This window comes from Phyllostomus discolor, chromosome 3 (genome assembly GCF_004126475.2).
Source record: "Phyllostomus discolor isolate MPI-MPIP mPhyDis1 chromosome 3, mPhyDis1.pri.v3, whole genome shotgun sequence".
In the NCBI taxonomy this organism is placed as follows: domain Eukaryota; kingdom Metazoa; phylum Chordata; class Mammalia; order Chiroptera; family Phyllostomidae; genus Phyllostomus; species Phyllostomus discolor.
Window position 1 is genome coordinate 104,433,708 of NC_040905.2, and position 24,726 is coordinate 104,458,433.

The 24,726-nt window shown below is 42.8% G+C and overlaps 1 protein-coding gene across 4 annotated transcripts in view; it reads right to left on the reverse strand.

The window, feature by feature from the left end:
- The window catches only part of SNX29 (sorting nexin 29), a 574,556-nt gene that overhangs the window by 318,862 nt on the left and 230,968 nt on the right, over window positions 1-24,726 (reverse strand). For all 4 annotated transcript variants that reach the window (XR_004902062.1, XM_028512599.2, XM_036020920.1 and 1 more), the window contains one exon: window positions 20,839-20,921. Coding sequence is in view for 3 of the 4 variants with exons in the window: in XM_028512599.2 (XP_028368400.1) it covers window positions 20,839-20,921 (83 nt within the window). In the remaining variant the exon portion in view is untranslated. The remainder of the gene's footprint in view (window positions 1-20,838; window positions 20,922-24,726) is intronic.

Here is a 24,726-nt window from a genome sequence, read left to right on the forward strand (position 1 = left end):
AAGGTGGGCAAATCAGGCATTTTCCCCAGTGTCACCACTGCCAATCAGTGGAAACTTACCAGCACTGTCACCTCCCTAATTTACTGTACGGTCTTGGACAAGTAACTTATGCTCTCTGTTAATATTTCCTCATTTGCAGAGGGAGACCATAGGAGCAGCTACCATATAAGATGGATGTGAGAATTAAATAAGTGGACCATTCCTCAGATAGTGCCTGGCACAGAGTAAGCACGACATGACCATTAGCTGTTCTTATTTTTGTACCTCCCTCTACCGAACATTTTGCTGCATGGTCCAGCTCAAAGACAGAGAGATGGGAAAGTTCATTCCATCAGCTTTGCCTGAGAGTTAAAGTGACATCCTATGGTCAGTGATGGCACCCTGTTAATCAACCACCGCTTTCTCAGGGGTTTCTTAGGAAATATGGGGCCACCAGAGTAAAAGGTAGAAAAGGGGCATTATTAACAGAGACCCTGGAGAGGCAGGGCCAGGCCATGTGGAGCATCATGGGTTTATAACTGATGCTGCTCAATTCTTCCCATCCCAGTATTTCCCTACAACGTTGCTCAGGTTTAGTCTTAAAAAGAAGTTTGGCTCCAACAGGCCATAAACATCCCACATGGCCATTCTTTGGACAGGAACAAGGTAAGGTCCTGCTTTCTAAAATTCAGTTACACAAACACCAGGCCTTGGTGACACTGGACCACAGCTTGCTGCCCTCACCTGCCAATCTCTCCTCTCCCCACTCAGCTTTTTCTGTATTAATGATGAGCTTGCCATTCTTCAGAACTATTAGAAATTACTACAGCGTACCATGCAGAAAATGCTGAGTGGAATGAAGGAGGAGGAAAAAAAAATCTCCTTCATGAGAATTATATACGGGCAGGAGCTACAAACAATTCAGGGCGCTAAAATTAATTCGCTCCCTTGCCAATGAAGAGAGAGTGAGCATCAAGGCAGACTGTAATAAAAACGTACTTAATGTGTACAGCACATATTTATTCATTTTTAGAAATTTTTCAATGCTGCCACCCTTCTTCTCCCATAAAATCTGACCATCCTACTCAGCTTCTATTCTTATCTCTTGCTCATTTGCGTAATTTTAACATTGCAGAATATAGCTAGCCTAAGAATTTTTTTATAATTACACCCATCACAAGGAACTGTCAGTATCTAATGAAGGATAATTTCAGCTATTATAAGAAACTTAAAAGATCATTTTCATGAATAATTCGTAATATGAATCATTACATTCAAACAGTGTCAGAAATTTCATAAAAAAAGAAAAGAAAAATATTTTAGGTATCAAAAAGTAACCATCCCTCTAAAGGCAGAATCGGGTTTCTGACATGCACAGAAGGAGCACAGCGCATGGAGAAGACCTTTGTGTGAGGGGAGGAAACATACAAACAGGCTCAGGTCACTTCCCAATTGAAATTTTCACCAGGTCACCCCAGGCCTGAGGATAAAATCCAAGCCACTAAGCAAGTCACATGCAGTGCTCCCAGATCTGACCCCTACCTGTGTCTCCAGCTGATCTCTCATCGCTTCCTCCCTCTGACAAAGGAAACCTGTCTGACACATTCAACAAACCCACACTGGAAGCAGAAACAAGAGGAAGAGAGACATATCTTCCTGGTAAACTGTTTGCACACTTGGATCCAGCCATTCCTGCACCCTACATTCTTAGTTCTATGAGATAGATATACTGTGTTGTTGGTGTCAGTTAGTTTCTTGTTTGGCAAAGAAAAAAAGTTCTATTACTAAAATAAGGCTGCAGGCTTCAACAGATCCTGAGGAAATAGCAGAGTCATATTTCTCATGGCTGGCCTAGGCCAAAGCCCACACAGCACTAAGCAGGGAACACGGTGGGAATTAAGACCAGGTGGGGGGGGGGGGGGGAGGAGGGAGAAGAGGACAGTGGTGATGGGGGTGTGTGTGCATGTGTGCATGGGGGGGGGGGGCGGTGGTTAGGATTGGGCTAGACCTGAGAGGACACACCTGTGAGATGTCTTGGCTAACAGGTGCACCCATGGTGGCAAAACCTGAACATGTATTCCCTTCAGGAAAATATCTGGACCAAAGAACAACTCCCAAAGCCAAAGGAAACTGGTCTGTGTCCCACCTTGAAACTATAAAGACATTATGTATCAAAATATGGATGAGTTTTCAATAAGAGAAATAATGTTTAGACCTTAAATAAGGGAAGAAGGGAGGGATGGCCTTGACCAACAGAAAAAACACCAAACTTCTTAACTAAATTACAAGGTTCCAGAAGAATACCCCTTTGTATAAAATGTTTTTTTCAAGCTACAGGTTGTATCCCTTTAGTACAGTGGCAAAAATAATTGTGAGTCACAACTGATGTTTATTAAAACAGTGCAAGACACAAAACATGAGAATGTTTTGCATGTAGTAAAAGGTTAAGTACTGTTCCGGGAAGACTGCATTTCAGTTACCTCTATACATGAATGTGTATGCCTAAAAGCTTATTTCCTACTGTGAGCCACAGTCAAAAAGGGTTGAAAACCACTTTTATAAAAGACATCATATCATAAGAAAATGGGCCAGATCGGAGAGGACATTTGATGATGTGACATGTTGGTTTCAAACCAAAAGGCAACTAACGGGCACAGAACCCACACTTTCCCTCAGCAACAATCCCTCTACCACCCGTCCCCACCAAAATGAAGCCCCCAGGGTATGAGGACACATGTATGTGGGGGTTACTGCAATTTTGTTTGTAGTGGCAAAAACCTGCAAACAACTGAAATGCCAACTATAGGAGAGTGATTTTTAAAATGATAGCACAGCCACAATGGATTCCAATATGCTGATATTAAAAAGAATGGTTTAGATCTATGTCTGTTGATCTGGAGAGAGATGCATGACTGTTAAGTGGCACACTGTTACCTGAGAAAGGCAAAATAGATCAAGGTCAGCAGAATTTTTCATTAAAAGACCAGAGAGTACATATTTTCAATTTTTCAGGCTACATGTTCTCTGTTGAACTAGTAATTCACCCCTTCCATTGTATCGAGACAGCACATATAGACAGTACATAAATGGATGTGGTTGTGTTCCAATAAAACTGTATTTACAAAAACAGATGACATACCCATGAGCCATATTTTGCCAGCCCAACAGAAACTGTAATCCCATGGGGGTGGGGGTGGGTAAACATGTAGAACAAGTAAATGTGTTTGTAGAGTACAGATTTGCATAATTTTACACACATCGATTAACTGGTTGTCTAAAGTGGGTAGTATTGGGGTAGATTATTAACTTCTTTATATACCTCTGTATGGCTCGCCTTGTTATAAAGAGTATACATAATAGAAAATGCATAAAATATAAGCTGTCTAGTGATTGCTTTCACTGAAATCAATTCTCTCCAATATATTTAACTAATTTCCTTACTATTGCAAATAACGGAAGGGACCTTGTATAATTCCTTAATTCACACTTAACTGGAGTCCAACTGTTATACAAAGAACTCTACAGCTACACATTGTGCAAACATCGTAGAAAGAGTAAGAAGTCATGGAAGGCCAAGAAAAATTTTATCCTCCTCTCCCAGTGGAGGGAGGATAAACTACACGGAGTAGTTTAACACTTAAGCTGGCAAACCTGGGGTCCACTGTTAATTGAGACAGGTAGTTGTTACTGTCCATGTCTGACAGGTGGAGTGGCTATGTTTATGCCGTCCCAGAATGACATGACAGTTGAGCACTAAGCCAAGATTTAGACCTTGGTCTGAATCCCAGTTTAATCAAATTCTCTCAGCACCGAGCAAAAGCCATCATGCTGCAAGGACACCCTAGGCTCACAGGGAAAATTAAGCATGGGACACAAGGTAACTGACTACCTTACTTCTTAAGCATAACAGAAAGGATGACTGCTTCACCCAAATGGGGAGAATTCCAAAGTGTTGAATAGACACCATTGTTCACATTTTACTTCTGCCCATTTCTTCACTGAAACTGATCCCATTGCCATCATTGCTAGCAAAGCCAGCACCACCATCTCGCACTTAGTCACTAAAATCAGAGTAGCTGCTAATTCAGAAGTGTGGCAGGAACAACTAGTGTCCCCTAATAGCCATTCTTCCTTCCTTAACAGGAAAAACATCTGGTTTCAGCTGGGCATGTGGTCATCTAGGTAGAAAACAAAGACTATGCTTCCCAGTATCCCTTGCAACTAAATGTGGCTGCATAAAAGTGTCTCAGACAAACGCAAGAAAAGATTAGTGAACTTGAAGATTTAGCAACAGAAACCATACAAAATAAAACATACAAAGGGAGGGGGAAAAAAAGGCCAGGTAACCTGCCCAAGGTCACACTTATGTCAAAGGGCAGAAGCAGGACCTTCTGGGCCAAACCCACAGTCTACACCTTCATGCTGTAACACCTCCCAGTATGGCTGCCTTCCTGAATGCTACCCTGCTCTCCTCTGGAAGAGAGGAGAGGAAGAAAGCAAGACAGCAATAACCAGCTTGCATGCCCATCAAACCCAATTTTGGTCATCTTGGCACATGTCTTCCTGACAGGCCCTTGACATAATTTACACTCACCTTTTACCACTGACTGTTTCTCTTATTAAAATATTTACCAAGTTTGTGTAATTTTTTTTGCCATCAGCTTTCTTCTTAACCCATTAAGTCTATATGTCAAGTAAGGGGGTAAAGGACCTTTAAGCCCTTCATGTAGGGTGTTTATCCCAAGAGTATTCACAGAGCAAAGTGCTACTCCTATCTGAAAAAAATATATTGCTAAGTTTTAATAATGCTTAAGGGTGCATAAATTATTTTTATTTTCTCCTTTTCCACTTATCTCTTTTTTTAATTCTCTCGAATGAATATGGTTTCCTTTTTAAACAAGGATAGTAAACACAACTTATTTTACTGAAAAACCATTTGAGGACAAGCAATGATGAGTTCAGCAGACTGCTTTTGGCCCATGGGTGTATGTTTGCTTATTGCCTATCGCAGATCCTTCACTTTACTCACAAGGAAGCCAAGGCCACAGGAGCAAGGCCTCCACATTGTGCAGGTGCCATTCCTGGTTGCCCAGCAATGGACCCCTGCACTCTGCTAATGGCATTATAATGAGACAAACCAGATGCAAATAACGGCAAGAGTAATTAAAGGTAGAGTCGAGCTTGGCCTAATTGGTTCCACCCCAGGGAAGGAGGGTGTCTTTTGGAGGGACTGGGTCCCTCAAACAATGAAATTATGAGGAAAGAGTCTGAGAGAAGTGGAAAGGCAATGGGGAGCCCATCAAGGTGCGAAGTTTGAGGTACAGCATGTAGCTAGGACACCTCCCAGTAACTCGGGTCAAGTGCACCATGCAGCACATCTTCGCCTCTTCAGCTCAATGGATTCCAGGAACCCAGGTTATCATCCCCACCCTGCCACATAGTCTGTGAGCACCACGGGGACAGACACTGTGTGCCATTCACTTCTGTTTCAGGGTGTCTGTGGTCCAGCCCACCTCCCACCACTGTGCGCTTTAGGTGACAACAGCAATCTGACACACAGTGCATGACAGTCTTAATCCTGACAGTTTGGCCCCACTATGCACTCTTGCTGACCTTTCTAAGCTTCAGTCTACCCGCCTATAAAATGGGGATGATAACAGTACCAATCTCACAGGAAAGTTGCTTATTAAAAGAAGTTAGCACAGGGCCTGGCATACGGTGCTTAATCCGTATTATCAATTATTATTATTATTATTATTATTATTATTATTATAAGGTGCTCAACAAATTCATTCATTCATTCATCCATTCATTCATCCATTCATTTATCAAACATCTACGGATCACCTACCAGTGTCAGGTATCAGTTTTAGAAGCTGGGTGCACAACAGTATCAAAACCAAGTCAGCCTCTACTCTCATGGAGCTTACATCCTGGTAAGTTTGTACCAAATATGTCACTAAAGGAAGAAATAAACACTTTATATACAAAATAGGCAGCAGTCACAGATCTGGGAGTGACAGTTAGGGAAATCATGCTGGGGATCACAGAGACCTTCCTGGGGCAGTGACATCTGACTGTGTACAGAGGGTGTGACGAGCAGTCAGAAGACTCTAGGCAGAGTGAGCAGGAGATGGAAAGGCAAGAAGGTATTCCACAGAGAGGGATGAGAAGGCAGTGTGTCTCCACTGAAATAATGAAATCGAGGCCATAAACCAGTGACATAAACCCAGACCAAGAGATGGACTTTTTCTCTTTAGAGGATGTCTATTTTTCTATTGGGTGCAAGAAAAAAAATGTAGACGAGTCACTCTCAGACAATGTACAAGGCCTCATCACCCACTCAAGCAATGAAAAATGACCCATTGCCTTATGAAAGCTGTAATTAGAAACGTAATACAGAGCAGTTTCCAGAACCAAATGGTATTTAACAAAACAGGCCACCTGTCAGCTTCCAGGAAGAAGTCGAACACCAAACAAGACGCTGACTGACAAACTGCATGACAACCAGCACAATGCCGAGACAGCTCTAACAAGTTACGATGACAGCGATAAATACATGTCTGGCCCAGGCCTCCACGGAGAGCATTGAAGCGCCCCAAGTGCTCCTGTTCTGTTTCTGGAACTTTGTTTCCTACCAAACAATAAAAAGGAAATGAACAAAAATCATGTGTGATACTTGGTATTTCCAGACAATTGCTTTTGCAATGACTTAGAAAAGGAAAGCATCCTTCAGGGAATAAAATCTGGTTGAGCAAATGAAACATTATCCAGACAGAGATGGTCACTTCTAGGACCATGGACTGGATTCTTTCGCAACTATGACCCTGTACCTTTGATGAAGCTTTTCCCAGTAGTGATGGCACTAAGAGGTGGCTTGAGGGTACTTTAGCACCTGTCCCACCCCTCCCACAAAATGTCCATCAGCCTTATCCTCCCCAAAGCCATGTGGGGCAGGGACTGCTGCCCACCTATCCAAACAGCAACTCCTTATGCGCCAATTAAGCAACCACATTTCCCAACTTTCCTTGCAATTAGGGAGGCCCAAGAACTGTAAGTGGAAGTCATTCGGGGGTAAAGGGGCGGGGTCCTACAAAGCTCGTTAAAAGAAAGCTTAAATCCTTTTGGAATTCATCTGTGAAATTCAGTCTTTGCCTTCCCCACTTCTTGCTGCTACCTCCTTGAAATACAGATGTGATGGATGGAACACCAGCCACTATCTAGGTACCATGAGGAAATCATCAAGATAAAAAGCCATGTACTAAGGATGGTTGAGCAAAAAAGTAAAAGCAGCCTGAGTTCATAAACCATTATGCTAGCCCTGGAATAACCCACTTACTTCTGAACTTGTCTTAGATAAGGGAAAAACCTTGTTTCTGTTGTTTAGGTTTTCTTTTTTTTATGCAGCCAAACCTAGTCCACCTGATACACTAGCTCAAATAAACATACAAATTCAATAAAAACAAAGGGGGCCCTGGCTGGCGTAGCTCAGTGGATTGAGTGTGGGCTGCGAACCAAAGCATCGCAGGTTCGATTCCCAGTCAGGGCATATGCCTGGGTTGCAGGCCACAGCCTCCAGCAACACATTGATGTTCCTTCCTCTCTCTCTCTCTCTCTCTCTCTCTCTCTCTCTCTCTCAAAATAAATAAATCAATAAATCTTAAAAAGGGGGGGGGGGGCATGCTATGCAGAGGCAGTCTCAACACAAGGCCTCCAAACCCTCTTTCTAACAAAACAACCAAACCTCTCCTATATAAAGGTTCTGGAGCTACCATGATTTCTCATGTTACTCCAGCTGCATGGTCACCTGTGTATCTGCTACCCAACATCCTCTCTTCTCCCATCAGAACTTATCCTGTCTCTGGGACCCTGTCCCTCTCCCATTCTGAATCCAGTGTGTGTAGATGGAACTGCTCCCAGCTTACCCCCTTCTAGGAATAAGCCACAAGAACCTGGGTTGGCCCATAGAGTTCTAACTCCCCACCCACTTCAGTGTCTGGGATCAGCTAAAGTGAGTCATGCCACCCAGGCTGGGCCAGAGTTCATCTGAAAACATCTGTAAGTACAGTCAGTAAGGTCACCCTCATGCCCTTATAACTTTTAATGCTTTTTTATTAATCTGAAATAAATATGGAAATTATCTGTTAAATCGGGTGGGGAGCATTGGAGGTGTTGAGTACCTTATTCCCTGTACTTTTCCAGTAAATTCTAATTTTAAAAAAAAATCAGAGCATGGGCTACTGTCCCTGGAGTATCTTCCTGGTGCCACCAATACTGAGCACTTAATAAGAGCCAGGTACTGAGACTACCTGTTCAGATGTTTATTTGAAGGTCAGGAAACTAGCTAATCACACAAATATTGTTTTACTAGGATTACGAACTGACAAGCTTTCAAAAAGGTTTACACTATAATTAGCACCATAATTATTCACCCACTTTCATAAATTAACGTACAGGTGTTCTGTTAATGTGCCTTGACCTTCCACCACCTGGATGCCCTTCAAAATGCGTCTTCAATCCAAAATAATGTCAATAGTTGCCTGCTACATGACACACGTCATCCCTTTGAAACTTCAAATAACTCTATAAAGTCAACATTATTATCTCTACTCCTCAAATGAAAATATTGAAGCTCTAAGATAAAAACATAATTCCAAAAATTTGGAGCTGGTAAGTACAGACCTGAGACCCAGCCCAGATGCTCCAAACTGGAAACCCGATGCCTGCCTCTTGCCTCCAGGCTCTACTGCCCCTCCTCATGCCCCTGGCCTCCTTTACTGCCAAAGAAGCCTTCATGGAAGAAGGAAAAATGCCAATTTTACACCTTGCCCACACACGCCACTGCAACTGAGAAGTGTGTTTCCCCAGGTCTGATGTCCAGTTCTGAGACCCTCACACTCTGACTCAGTCCCCACCCCCATGTGGCTTATAGCACACAATTAGATTTCAGTCATCCAGAGAGAAGACGGGAATGGAGTGGATTATCTCGAGATCAAGGGGGAGATGGTAACCCCCCGAAGACCCCAGTCCCAGGCAGAGGCTGCCCACACAGGCAGGCATCTCTTGGGTAGCTGTCGCACACCACCTCTGAGGTATTATATAGATGGACTGGTAATTTTGGCTTGGCCTCTTCCTAGGCAGATGCCTTGCAGTGGTTAATTTCATATGTCAACATGGCTGAGCCATGGTACTCAGTTATTTGGTCAAACACTAATTTAAATGTCATTATTAAGGTATTTTTTAGGATATGACCAGCATTTAAACCAGTGACTGGGAGTAAAGCAAATTACCCTCCATAATGTGGGTGGGCCTCATTCAAACAGCTGAAGACCTTAAGAGAAAAACAGAAGTCCCCAGAAGAATGAATCCTACCTCCAGACTGACTTCAGACTTGAGCTACAACATCAACTTTTCCCTGGGTCTCCAGTCTACAGCCTACCCAACAGCATGAGCTAATTCCTTAAAGTCAGTCCACTCTAAATAAATATATAGACAGACATAGATATGTGTACGTATACATATACACATGCGTGTATGTATATGTGTATATACATGTGTATGTATGTACATATATGTATGTGTATATACATTGGGGTATTACAGGGGAAACCATAAACACCTTTCAGAAAAGGGAAAGTACAACCTGGTCTCTTCATCCCAACTGGTGATTGACATGAAAATCAGTTATACTGACACACATATCTTTGTCACATTCACTCTTTCTTTCTACTACAGATCCTTACAAGCTACCAGACATTCCTTCTGAGACTCTAGGAGCACAAACCCAAAAATAGGCTTATTGGGTATGAGGTTCCTTTCTAAGGAGCAACATAAATGGCTCAGAAGATGGAAACCACATGTGTCAAAGTGAGTGCCCAGCACCTGTAGCAGGGACCCATGCTCCCCTGCTGTTTATATTAGCATCTTGCTGGAAGCCAGCTGCCAAGCCAGAGTCAATACTTCCCAGACCCCTTTGCATCTTAGGTGGGACCTTATATAACTGGTCCTCACCAATGGATCATGAGCAGAGTGGAGTGGGTACTTCTGGAAGAAGGGAGATTAACAATCATTATTATTCTCTTCCTCTTTAGTATGTAACATCACTTCCCCAAACTTCTTTCCTTCTTAGAGAATGCTGTCCCCATCTATACCAACTTATCTATAACTCTGAAATCATTCCTCAGACTATTTAGAGTCTGACAACAAGTTTTTATTAAACATCTGCTGTGTGCTTGGTCAACACACACAAAAACAAGTTTTATATCACAGATCATCCTCTTTGTGTAGCCAGACTACTTCACAAGACAGGACTGCAAATTTACTCGTGAGAGCAAACCAACACTAGATCTTGGTTACTGCTCATAAAAAGTATAATAGGAGTCTAGGAAACTGAAAGGTCAGAGTGATTAGATTTCTTTAAAATGACAGGGGCACAGCTGGCTCTCACAACAAATGCAACATCTGGGCTGAGCAAGGATAAGGAAAATGGCATATCTAGAAGAAGAAATCGGATGAGCAAAGAGAGGATCAGAAAGTGGTCGGGATGGGGGCACACAGGAGACCAGTGTGAGCACAATGAAGCTTCGTGATCAGCAGCAAGAGGGAGAAGATGCTGGACAGAGGTGAAAAGGGCCATGTTTTAGTGGAAGGTGGAAGAGATGAAATGTGACTGACATTCACTTTGGATCCTTGAGGGGGCCAGGGGCAGGGGAGGGCACAGTAAGAGCACTGCATTAACTTGTAGAGTGACAGTGAACAACTTCCACTGCATGTCCCCTGTCCTCCCCCCAGTTTTCTGAACTGGTGGAACCTATTTGGAGAGGCAAATTCTGAGGCAAAATCTGAATTTAAGAAAAAATAAGTACCTTGATTAACTTGAAATGTTTAGCGCTGGCCACGACTCAAAGAATGCTGACACATTTATAACATACTGGCTGACCCTGAACTTTATTAATTTGAAAGTGATATCCTCCCAGGCAGTGGTTCCAAGTGGCCAAACACTGGGATTTTTAAAACTCCCCAGGTGACTCAACATGGAGCCGAGATTAAGAACCATGGCTCTAAATGGGAATAGATGCTAGAAGGATTTATAAGGAAACTAGTGGGGAAGAAAAGCTCTCTCTTCTGTTGAGTTGCTAAGAAGATGAAACCTAGAGCTTCTGGCAGCCCCTTGCCAGTGTGAAAACACCTGTCTGAGAACAGAGCCGACACCTGGGGGTGTGCCACAGCTGGAGCCCGTTGGCCCTCAGGAGCCAGTGCGTGCATCTCTTCCCAGCCCTGCACTCAGTGGCACGGGCATGGCAGCTTGAAATCAGCCAAGGTGGGAGCATGTACACCATGTAAATCAGCCAGCAATTTCTTCTCCCCAGAGGGCTGGATGTCAAACATTTACCAGCACAGATGGCCAATATAGAGAAAGAGGAAACTGAGAAATGGGGGGAAACACACTTTTGATATAGTTTGAGCTGCTGGATCAAGCCATCCCTGGAGATGGAAGCTCCTAGACATTTGTTTTAAGCCAGATTAAATGGGATCTGATGACTCTTATAATCAAAAGAGCTCTGAAGGATGAAACCATGAGAAAAAGTTATGTGCTAACTGTAGTCACAAGGAGCAGATATACATATGATCAGAAGAATAAAAAGTTGCACCTCTGGATGGAGGTGCAACTGAAAGAAGCAGTTACGTGAGACAGAGCACATTATTGGAGAGCCCTCCACGGCTGCCATGGATCCTCAATCACCTAAATGCCATGAGGCCTGGTCCTACAACAGCTACTCTTGGATTTCCATTCACTTGTGTTATAAGTATGTGTGGAGTACACACCATGGGGTCAAGCACTGCACAAGGCACTTCGAACGCAGCAGGGGGGAAAAAGGCGAGGTCTCTGCACTTGTGGATTATAGAGTGCAGGGTGGGATACAGACAATAAAGAGGGAAGGGAATAAACCACCAAGAGACTCTGAGGTATTGGTAAGTGTTGTGATGATGATAAAGGAAGTAGGAATAAAGAATGAAGGAGAGGGCACAATGTGAGATAGGAGGATCAGAGGAGGAGACATCTGAACAGAGACTTGCTTGACAAGGCAGACTCAGCCTTGTAGAGATGAAGGGAGGAGCAGTGTGCAGCAGAGAGACAGCAACTGCAAAGGGCTTGACATGGGAGTCAGACTTCAGGCCAGCATGGTGGGGGTAGAGAGAGCAAGTGGGGAGGTGGTAGGAGATGGGGTTAGAACACGGGGAAGAGTCAGATCACATCAAGCCCTCGAAGGCCATCATTAAAAAGTCTGCACTGGGTTTTAAACAGCAGGGTGATGGGATCTGATTTATCTTTTCATGAGGTAACATGTTTAACCCACTAGAACCAGAAAGGAAAACATACATATGAGGTCTCTCGGGAAAAACTCCAGCCATTGTTAATATAACAAGAAAGGTTTGTGTAACATCGATGTAACCTGGCAGTCAAGGAGAGTGGACTTGAAATGCATGTGTGAACAATGGAAACTTCACTGTGCTAGTCAGTGGGGGTGGTAGATGCTGTTTGTTGAATGGGCACATACATTGTGTAGCAATCACACACAAACTAACTGAGTGAGTAGAGCAACAAATCTGCATCAGATTTCGTGTTAAGCTTGAACATTCCTCCGTGGAAACTATTTGGATGATTCAGAAGGCCGCAGCTATGGGCAACTTCACCAAAACAATATGCCCTCTCATGTATCGCATCTCGTGCAGAGTTTTTGGTGAAACATCAAATCACCCAGGTGACTCAACCCCACTACAGCCCAGATTGGGTGCCCTGCAACTTCTGGCTTTTCCCAAAACTAAAATGACCTTTGAGAGGGAAGATATTTCAGACCGTTGATGCGAGTCAGGAAACTATGACAGTGCAGCTGATGGTGATTGGGAGAACTGTGTGAGGTCCCAAGGTGCCTACCTTGAAGGGGACTGAGGTACCATTTACTGTGTACAATGTTTCTTGTATCTTGTATCTTCTTCAATAAATGTCTCTGTTTTTCATATTGCATGACTGGATACCTGCTGGTCAGACCATGTATAGTCATAAGCTCCCTTTCTTTACAAGAAGCCTGCCTCAAACAAAGATGTCTTTGCCTCTGTGCACACTTGGGGGAAGAACATGAGACCATGTAAGAGGAGATAGTCCAAAGCCTACATGATTGAGGCTGAAACAATGTAGCCCTAGGAATCCTCTTACCCATGACCAACTATCTCCACAGAATCAGGCTTCTTAACCATTCAGCCCTATTTCCTGGGAGCCCAGGGACACTGAGACTCCTAACTGAGAGCACAAAGTGCACTCAGCATGGAACAGGAGATCAGTGAGCATGCCACATGCAGTCAGAGACACGACACACAAGAGAGGTTTATGACTTTCTGGTTTCTTTTACTTCTTCTTTTACTTCTTTTGTTTCTTAGAGTAAACTTTTAAAAAACTGCTCCCAAGCCTCCCTCATCTGTCAAGTCCTTCCCAATATACCTCCCAACTACTGTGACTGCCACTAGCAACAGGCCTTTTCTTCTTCCTCTGTCCCTGAGCCTATGGCAGATTAATTAAATGGGGATGTTGACAAGAGCCTACAGCCTTAAAACGCATCACTACGAAATAGGACTGTGATGGCCAGGACAGATGATGACAGTGGAGAGTACCTGGTAAGACAGAGGGTAAAAAGAAGAGCCTCCCGACACAGCAGCTCACTCCAGAGAAATAACACCCTTCACGAGGAAGAGGATGGACTCCACATCCAGTAAAGAGATAATAGTTTGTCATGGACCATATGAGCTTTCAAACTTCAACTCAAGCTGGGAAATAGGGGAAGAGGGGTTGGTGCAATTGTTTTCTTATTAACAAGAAGTTCAGAGTTGGACTATCATCACTTCAGGCACAGCTGAATTCAAGAGCTCAAAGGACCTGATCATAGCCCAGTTCCTCTGCCTTTCAGCTCAGCTCCTCTCTCTGTGTGATGGCCTCATCCCCAACCTCCACATGGAGACAAAATAACTCCAGTGGTCTCAGCCTTCTGGGCCCAACAGAAAGAAAGAATTCTTACTGATAGCCTACTAGAGCCCTGAGTCCCAGGTAGAGCTGGGTGGCTAAGGTCAAGTACAGGACAGAGGGTGGAGCTCCACCTCTGTCACAGGTCTGACACTGTGTGAAGATGCTGGTCATATGAAAACTGGAGTGAGTGGGACCTGACACTATGGAGGACACAGATGCCCATTATATACAGGCAAACGGGGAAGTCAACCCAAGCCATGTGACAAGGGCAGACCCATGTCTTTCTGGAATGCCAAGCTTGGCTGCCCTGAGCAGGAAAATATCTTCCATAGTACAGAAAGCAAGCTCTGATTCACAGGCAAATGCTCTTCAGGAGTACTCAGGAGAAGCCCAACACCTAGTGAGGTTCTGTTGAGCATGAAAGACCTTAAGAATGTCTCCCATTAGACATTCAGAGAAACCAGCCTCCCAGCTACACATGAAAACAAGACTATACCCAAAAAGTAATACCAAGGGTCCACTAGACAGTGGGGTCACAACCATACAGCTCTGGAGGCTTCACCCACAATGTCCAGAGAAGGCTGGTGATAAGATTCATCCACCAGGACTGGTACTGGCGACCCTGGGGTGAGAGAAGTGTGGACTGGGGCAAGAACTTCCCTTGCTTGACAAGACAAGCATACCATGCAAAAGTGGGGGAGGGGTGAGCAGGGAGCTTTACTGTCCCAGGTGTGGCTACAAATCAAATGTTATGCTCTCCCCTGGGGTCCCAAGTTTGTCAACCAGACAACCTCTGACCATAAAATCCAACCTTCAAAATATCAACCTCCCACCACAAGTTCCGTAAGTTGATGATGAAAAAAACCTTCAAGTCCATTAATGATAAAATCAATACCTCAACTAAATATTTATATTAGCTTCCTATTGCTGCCACAACAAATTGCCACAAATTTAGTGGCTTAAAACAAACTAACAAACAAATTATAGCTTAGTAGGTCCGAAGTCCCAAATAGGTCTTACAAGCTAAAATCAAGTGTCAGCAGAATTGTGTTCCTTCTAGAGGCTCCAGGGGAGGACCCATTTCCTTGTCTTTTCCATTTTTTAAAGGATGCCCACATTCCTTGGCTTGTGGCCCTCTCCTTCATCTTCCAACTACAGCACTCCAGCCTCTGCTTCTGTTGTCATATCTCCTCCCTCTCTGACCCTCCTGCCTACCTCTTGTAAGGGTCCGTGTGATTACACTGGAGTTATCTGGATAAACCAAGATAACCTCCCCATCCCAAGATCCTTAACTCAATCATATCTGAAAAGTCTCTTTTGCCATGTAAGGTGGTATATTAACAGATTCCAGGGAGTAGGGCGTAGACATCTATGGGAGATCATTATACTGTCTACCACAGCATTTCTAGATCCCAGACTCTAATCCAAGCGTGTCTGTTATCTGAATTACATCGCTTAATAGTTAATCCTGAAGACAACCACCTATGAAGTACATACTATTTTAATCCTAACTTTATGATGATTCAAAGGGGCTATGATGATGTTTATGATGATTCAAAGGTAAAGTAAAATAATAAAAGTGGTAATAAGCAATTCCAACATTTACTGAGTGGCTACTATATACAAGACATTTTCTAAGTGATTTCCATATCTATTAATGTATCTCATCTTCCCCAAACCTTATGAGGAAGGTACTGTTACAATTCCTGTTTTATGGAGGAAGAAACTAAGTCACAGAAAGGTCACATGAACTCTAAGTCTGTTGCCGAGGGAAGTTTTCAATGTTTTTATCACAGAAGTCATTCATCCTCTAATGCCCATGCAAAAAAATGTGGGAATGCATAGTTTTTCCTAAATGTTTTGGCCATTACCATTGTTTTCATGGGGGCGTATGCAGGGACTAGGATGCAGTGACGCCCTTGGAAAACAACACACAGATACAGGGGGACAAGCCTCCCTCCTGTTGACATAGCCTTCTCCAGAGAGCTGCCATGGAAGAGGTGTCTACTCACTGAACCACACTCCTGCCCTGGCCCTGCTGCCCTAGGACCTCCCTCAGCAGGCATCTCAGTGGCTGCAGCCATCACAGCTCCTCGTGAAGGGCCTCCATCTGGGGGCCATGTTGCTATGAGGACACTTCCACCATAGTTATGACCTCAGTCTCACTTCCAACCTCCTACTTGATGGGTGAGATCTCCATTTGGTAGAGTTGATGAATTTCACAGTGACACAGCCCCACAGACTCTTTCCCTGCTTGGTCCCCACTGGGTAAGGGAATTCTGCACATCCAACAATCCCTCATAAGAAGGATCTCTGGGTTTACCTGGGTGATAGTGTATTATTGGGGAGTGTGACTCTGGCTACTGGCCAACCTGGAGTTTCCAATCAAATGTCAGTCAAAAAATGTTATCTTTTCTCATTATTTCTCTGGCTCCTGCATCTATGTGTTATAGAAAACTTGGGGGTGGGAGAGGAGAGCCATAATTAATTAAAATCTCTAAATTAAAACAAAGTTATTTGCTGACTGCTTGGTTTTGAGGTAAGTACAAAATATGTAAGTATCACACATAAGAACTGCATTCTCTGTGTCCAAATCAACCAACACCCAATGGAACTAGCACTCCTCAGAACTCTGGTGAACCACAAGCTAAAAATAAGAGAAGGGTTATGGGATAAGCCAGAAGTTGAAGTTGACATTGTCTCTCCAAATGAGGGTTTTTCCAGGCCTAAAGACCTTTCCCTCTCCAAATAATGGACATATCAAGCCACTGAACACAGGACACACACCCAACTAGTTTCCCCTTCTCTGACACAATAAGCAGCCATCAGGTGAGAATCCAGATCCCTAGAGTGATCAGCACGGAGGAATGATATGCTTGAACATCAGATGTGGACCTTCTGATCTACCCAATGGTTCTGTTTCTCATTAACTATGAATAAACCACTCTCCTGATTGGACATCACTCTGTGTGCTTAGCTAACATAAATCCACTCCTAAGAGAATGAGCCAGGCTTGCTAATACAACCCATCAGGTATCTGAGGCTAGGGGGTTCACCTACTCCCCAGGCCTCTCACTGAGCTGCAAGGAGGCCTCTCCAGGCAAGAAGCCAACTGGCCACACATCTTGTTTCAAACTTCAGCAATAAGCCTGAGGAGAAAACATGAATTTGGAGAGTGGTCTCCTGCTCACCCTCTGTGAGTGAAGCTGCCCTACACTGGCTCCCTGGGATGAGGATAGATGGGTGCAGGGAGAAAGGTTGTCCAAGTTCTTTAACAAAAGAAAGAATCAAATGTCCCATAAGAGTTACAACAGAAGTTTAACTGCCAAGCCAGTTCCTCCTGGACATGATGGGCCTTATGCCACAGCTCTAATGCTGGAGGGACAGGAGAGCGCAGCTCCAGGACAAGAAAGATCCAAAAATGCAATTGGAGGCATAAGCTCCTGGAAAATCTTCTGAACTTACCAAGGAACAAGAGCACTTGAGTGGTGAAAAATCTACCTCACCTCTGGATAACACTGCAGGGCAGGGGAATCTTTCAATGACTCGATGAGGCCACACAAAGCTCTACTCCATGTATTGCTGATTAAATCATGACTTTCCCAGAGGGACTATACTCTTGTGAAAAAGGGAGAGGGTGGGAATTTGACATTGATATTTATAAAATTAGAGGTTATCAACAATCTAGTCTAGAAATCCATTTTAGGTTTTGGGGTTTTTTTGTTTTGTTTTTATCCTGGGTGCACTTTCCCGCAACAATGTAATAATGACAGTAAAGATCACAATATAGCTCTCAGCAATGTATTCAACCCTAAAGGCATTTGACTTCAATTTAAATGACTTTTTACTCTTTTCTCCAACAATGAGCTCATAGTTTCATAAACAATTTGTTGCCAAGAGATTTTAAAAAAGCTCTATATCCTTAAAATAAAAGGCTTATAATGTGGAAAACACATTCTGAATTCCCACCTGGAAATCTGGGAGCTAGTGCTCATCTCTATGTCTACGCCTTTGACATCAGAAGCTAAGGAAATTATAGATCAGAAAGGACTCCCTCTCTCTCCATCCTCTCCCTGCCCCTGCTCCTTCAACTCCCTAGACACCAAACCACCACAGCCTGGCCAGGGCATGCTAAGGCACTGTGGCCTGGTCAGGGGCACATGTTCAATTGTTTTTAAGAGCAAAGCCTCAATTTCTTTGAGTAATATGTGACATCACCTGAAAATTAAGTAAAAGCTTTTAAAGGGACCGAGTACAACTTTTGAAAGAGTGCCTTTTGATGAAGCTGCTTCATGGTAGCCAGGACTGAGCTGGTGCTCACTAACATTCGTGGAGTGAGAGAAGTGAAGTGCAGGACCTCAACAGGCAACAACAGGGCATCAGTACAAAACCCTCCACTGAAGGATGACTCACAGATAAGGCAGCCAGTCGTAAATTACATGGTAAGAAACAGAGTACCAAGGCACCGCTGCTATACTAGGTAGCTTAATTACCTCTGCTCTAATCCATTTAAGCATCATCTCAACTTTGCCCTGAAAAGGCTCCTTCCTAGCTTTGCTGCAGAACATTTAGGCTGAGTCTTAGGAAAGGGAACTAGGCTGCCATGAGAAACCATTGGGCACACTGTAGGTTCCAGGTACCCATTTGGAGGGAGTCACTCCATAAATACTGCTACTCAGAAATGTATTTTATAGGGTTAAAGCAAAAGCAAGTCTGGTGGTGCTTCTATTTTCCCTAGGCTTAATTTTCTTACTGTACCAAATCAAAGTTCTATACAGACAGAATACAGATTTCTCAAAAGGTAGTGGTGTGGTCCACAGGTCATGTGCATTAGGGTCACATACCTACAGGTGAAAATCTGGAGCCCCATCTAGATCCACTGAAGGAAGCCCTAAGAATAGGAATTGTCTTCTGCTTTGAGAAAAGGTGTATTTAATATGTTCCCCAGGCAATTCCTTTGCACACTAAACTTTAGTGTCCTCTGCACACTAGCCAAAAATTATGTAAGTGCCCTGGCTAGTGTGGCCCAGTGGATTGAGTGCTGGCCTGCAAACCACGGGGTCATTGGTTTGATTCCCAGTTGGTGCACATGCCTGGGTTGTGGGCTGGATCCCTGATGGGGGGTACATAAGAGGCAACCACACATTGATGTTTCCCTCCCTCTCTCCTTCCCTTCCCCACTCTAAAAAATAAATAAATAATTTTAAAAAAAGAACTATATAAGCAAAGAACCAGAGATTTAGAGAAAATGACCCAAGTTCATTTCCCCTCCAGATACATGTGCAAGCCTCACAAGCTCTCCTGGGCCTCCAATAACAAGCTTTTTCTAAATGGAGGAAAAGGACATACTCATCACAGAGTTACTGAATCAAATGAGAATAGACTTGAACTTGTTTGGAAAGGGTAGGGGCTAGACAAATACTATCCATTTGAAACATGTAAGTAATAGAATGAATGACTACAAAAGCCAGGTGCTAGGGAAACAAACATGAGGAGGGAAAAGTTGGAAGACCAATATATACATAACTCCACATAGTGAAATTAATTTGGGGCCATAATTGTAATATCTGTATGAAAAGGGTGATGACCCCATAGAGGAAACCATAATTAATCATTAACTCTGCAATGATTACCCCCAGACTGGTAACAGATATAGACCAATCATGAATGAAGTGAGACATGTTACTTTGTAAGAATCATCAATATGTTGAATCTGATCAAACTGAGACAATAAGAAATATAAAAGCATCAAAGAAAATTCAAGTCTTTATGACAATACTATGCGAGCCATACAGATTCCAATCCTGCACCCCTCTATCACAAGAAAAATAACTAGCATGTACTGAGCACCTAGAATATGCCAGATGCCATACTGGAAGCTTTGCATTGTTTTGGCAAATATCTTCAATGGCCTCATGACATTGATGTGATATTTATGCTCACAGATGACAAAATAACTCCAAAAGGGCAAGTTATAGTGGGCAAGCCTAAATTCAAATCCAGGTGTGGCTGACTCCCAAGGCCTGTGAGCACAGACTGCCCACCCCTTTGTTAAAATGTCCACAAATCCAGGAGTTCATTTCTGTTTAAGAAAATCTTACAATGGTCAGTTGGCTGAAGGCTGCAAGATACTTTAGCCAAAGTTAAATATGCTTTCTACAGGCTGACCTCAGAAACATTTCAATAGATTCATGATAGTCAAACTTCAGCCAGACTGCAGAGAGAGGAAGCACAGATCACCATCTCATTTTGTGAGATCTTTTCAAGTGATCATTTTTCTATCTACTTGTATTTCTGATTAATAATACTAGTAACAGCTAAAATTTACTCAGTACTTACTCTATGGCTGGCATTACACTGTCTATATGGATTGCCTTATGAGGTAGGCACTGTCAACAAACCCTGTCAACAAACCCTGTTGTACAGATGAGAAAAGGAGGTACAGAGAGACAAAGAAACTTCACCAGAGCTGGAGCTAGAACCTGGTCATCCTAAGCCCAGAGCTTGGATTCTCCACCACTTCTGCATTCTGATGCTTTCACCCTTGGCCTAATGTAACTTACTCATGCTGCAAGGTGTCTCAACACTCTAGACATGAAATCCCTTAAGTATACAAACTGATATGACTGTTGCTACTAATCTAGCAAGTAAGCCTTACAATATTAGTTTAGCTAGAATACACAGCAGGATTTTCCATCTAATTAATTTTCCAGAATCCTGCTTTTCTAATTCATCTGCATATGCACTTGTCACACATTGCATGTCTACTATGTGCCAGGCACAGGGGTGATAAAGATGCAAAGACTTGGCCCCTTCCCCACCCGGGCTTGTCTCCCCCTCACCTTCAGCTGTTTGACCTTCTCTTTTCAGCATCTGGACAGCTCCTACATATTTCTTCAGCTGGACTTTGAGCACCTCATTTTCCCTGCAGGTACAAGAATGTTAAAAAATTATTTTTTAAAATTGGCAATTTAGACCGAAGGTGGAGGGAGGGGGTGCAAAGAAAAACACACAATATTCGTCTTATAAATAATAATACATTCTCTGGGAGAGTTCCGGCCAAGACAGAGGCATATGTAGAAACCCTTCACTTCCTCTCACAACCAAAAGGAGGATAACAACCAATCTAAAATCAATAAACAACCAGAAGCACCAGAAAATCAAACTGCATGGAACTCGGATAACCAAGTAATTAAAGAAAAAGTCAAGAGAACAACCACACCAGTGTGCCAAGACAAAGAAATATGGCCCAAATGAAAGAACACAGCAAAACCTCAGAACTAAGCGATGAGGACATTGCCAACCTAACTGATGGAGAATTTAAAGCCCTGGCATTCAAAATGCTCACAGAGCTGATCGAGCTTGGTTGAAAAATTAAACAACAAATGAAAGATACCCAAAATGAAATAAAGCAAAATATTCAGGGAACCAACAGTGACAAGAAGGAAACCAGGATTCAAAGCAATGATTTGGAAAAAAGGAAGAAATAAACACCCAACTGGATCAGAACAAAGAAACAAGGATCCAAAAAAAATGGAGAGAGGCTGAGGAATCTCTGGGACAACATGAAACATTCCAATATCCCAAATTATAGGGGTGCCAGAAAGAGAAGAACAACAGCAAGAAATTGAAAACTTATTTGAACAAATAATGATGGAACACTTCCCCAATCTGGCAAAGGAAATAGACTTCCATGAAGTCCAGGAAACCCAGAGAGTCCAAAAAAAGTTGAACCCAAAGAGAAACACACCAAGGCACATTATCATTATGTTACCCAAGAGTAAATATAAAGAGAGAATCCTAAGAGCAGCAAGAGATAAGGAGACAGATACCTACAAAGGAGTTACCATAAGGCTGTCAGCTAATTTCTCAAAAGAAACCTTACAGCAAGAAGGGGCTGGAAAGAAGTATTCCAAGTCATGAAAGGCAAGGACCTACATCCAAGATTGCTCTACCCAGCAAAGCTTTCATTTAGAATGGAAGGGCAGATAAAGTGCCTCCCAGATAAGGTCAGGTTAAAAGAGTTCATCATTACCAAGCCCTTACTATATGAAATGTTAAAGGGACTTATCTAAGAAAAAAGAAGATAAAAAATATGAACAGTAAAATGACAACAAACTCATAACTATCAACAAATGAACCTAAAAGAGAAGAAAAACAATGAAAACAAAAACTAAGCAAACAGCCAGAACAGGAACAGAATCAGAGAAATGGAGATCACACAGAGGGAGTTCAGTGGGGAGCGGGGAGGGAGGAATGGGGGGGGAGGTACAGGGAAGAAGAAGCATAATTAATAGGCATAAAATAGACAGGGAAAGACAAAAAATGGTATAGGAAATAGAGGTCTCAAAGAACTTATATGTACAACCTATGGACATGAACTAAGGGAGGGGAATGCTGGAAGGTTGGGGGGCAGGGTGGAGGGGGGATAAAGGGAGAAAATTGAGAAAACTGTAATAGCATAATCAATAAAAATATTTTAAAATAAAATAAAATAATACATTCTCTGTTTTCAAGGTCTTTGCTGGAAAAGACAACATTAGCAAAGGCACATTTGCAGAATGACTTCATGATGTTCTTTCATGAATGATCTTTCATGATGGAAATAATCTAACTTGTTCCAGCGCCAATGAAATCAGGATGCTGGCATATGCTATGCTCAGGATATCTAAATCTATCAGTCTTTTAGGTACCTATTCTGTGTCCAGGCACTCTGTAATATACTCTCCATTTACAGAAGCACATACCAAGTACTGTGTATTCAACCTGGGGAATACTCCTAACATGTTTATTAGCCACTAAATGTAGTGGATATTCACTTTTTGCCAGGCATCATGTGAAGTCTTTGGGTATCTCATTTAATCCTTCCAAGGTATTATCACAACATCCATTTTAGAGTTGAGGCACAAAGAGGAGAAGCAGCTGACCAAGTCCACCCCCACCCCCATGTAAGACTGAACCGTGAAACATGGCACTCAGGCTGCAACAAGACCCCACACCACTGAATTTGCTCCCTAGGTGCACTGGTTAAGGAAAAGAACATGAGGATTGAGGGAAGAAAACTACCATTTGTTGAGTACCTACAACATAGCTCAGACTTTACATATGTGACCTCAATGAATCAAGCATGCATTCATTCATTTATTCATTCTTCATTCAGTAGAAAAATGTTTATTGAGTGCCTCTGATGTGCCAGGCCCAATGACACTATAGTAGTCTCCCTGTTGTGTAGGAGAGCAATGGGGCATGGGTTAGGTCTCCAACCACAGTACAAGTGAGACACGCTGCCAGGACCCAAACACAGGTCTCTTGGCCTCCAAGGCTCAGAAGAGCTTTTCTCTGTCTCCTCTAGGATTTGGACTGGATTTGTCACCAGATACCCCAGAGAAAAGTGTCTCTTCCACATTACTGCTTCTGCTCCTCCCCACAACATGCTTAGGCCTGAGTGCCTGTGACCCTGCTAGAATATTTACACACAATGAAAAGAGCTTTAAGATTGGGTATATTTTATTTTTATAAAAATAAATTTAAGCCCTGGCTGATGTAGCCCAGTGGATTGAGCACGGGCTGCGAACCAAAGTGTCGCAGGTTCGATTCCCAGTCAGGGCACATGCCTGGGTTGCAGGCCAAGGCCCCCAGCAACCGCACATTGATGTTTCCCTCTCTCTCTCTTTCTCCCTCCCTTCCCTCTCTAAAAATAAATAAATAAAATCTTTAAAAATAAATAAATAAGTTTAAAAGTAAAAGTGCTCACTTCAAAATGCTCAATTAGAACACATTTAGGAAGGAATGTAAAAATCAGTTGAAAACTCAGCACTTTGAAGTAAACCCAACATTTTTATAACTATTCTCTCATACCCCTCACTAGGCACACACACATTCCTAAATGTAATTTTTTTGTGGGTGACACATCTTTCACACTCCTTTAATTTTTGTTTGAAGTGTTTTTTCCTTTGTTTACCATCTACTTCCCCCTTCCCCCTGGTAATCAGTGGTAAAAATCTGGTATACTCATGCTATGCTTTCCACCATGCTCACATAGCCACTACAAACCCAATATGCTCAAGCAGATTTACTTTATAAAACCAGTCATATTATAAATTTTTCTGCAACTGGGTTTGTCTCATTGAACAACTCACTACCAGAAACTTCTAACTTGGTCTATTTTTGGATGAAATGCCATTCCTTGATATGGATACACCACAATTTCCTCAGTGGAAAAACCTGAGACTGCCCACCACTGGCTCTGTCGCCTGTTTTCAATGCACTGGACTACATCTCAGCCCACAAAGACAACACTTTGCTGGTATTTTGCTTTTGTGAACTGTATTTTGGCAGAAAAATCATCTTCATCAACTTCAACTGCAGACACCACCAAACACTTAGGCATCACCTGAGAACTCTACATTCATCTCAGAAACTTTAGAGAGAGTAAAGCACAAAGGAGTCCCTTAATTATCTCCCTCCTACTAGACAGCCTGTCATGGATATTTCTATAAGTATCTGCATTTTGTCTGTGATATGAATAGCAGACATCCAAAGTTAAACAACTAACAAGTCCTGAAAAGGTTTGTAGGAGAAAAAACATTCCGCAACATACAGGGATATACAGCTTGTTTTATGGTTCCCTCAGCCAGAGTCTTTTCACTTGTCCCAGCCTAGTCTAATCTCCACATGTGAATTCAAGTCACATATGATGTGGAAACTAGGGAAAAAAGGAAATTTATATG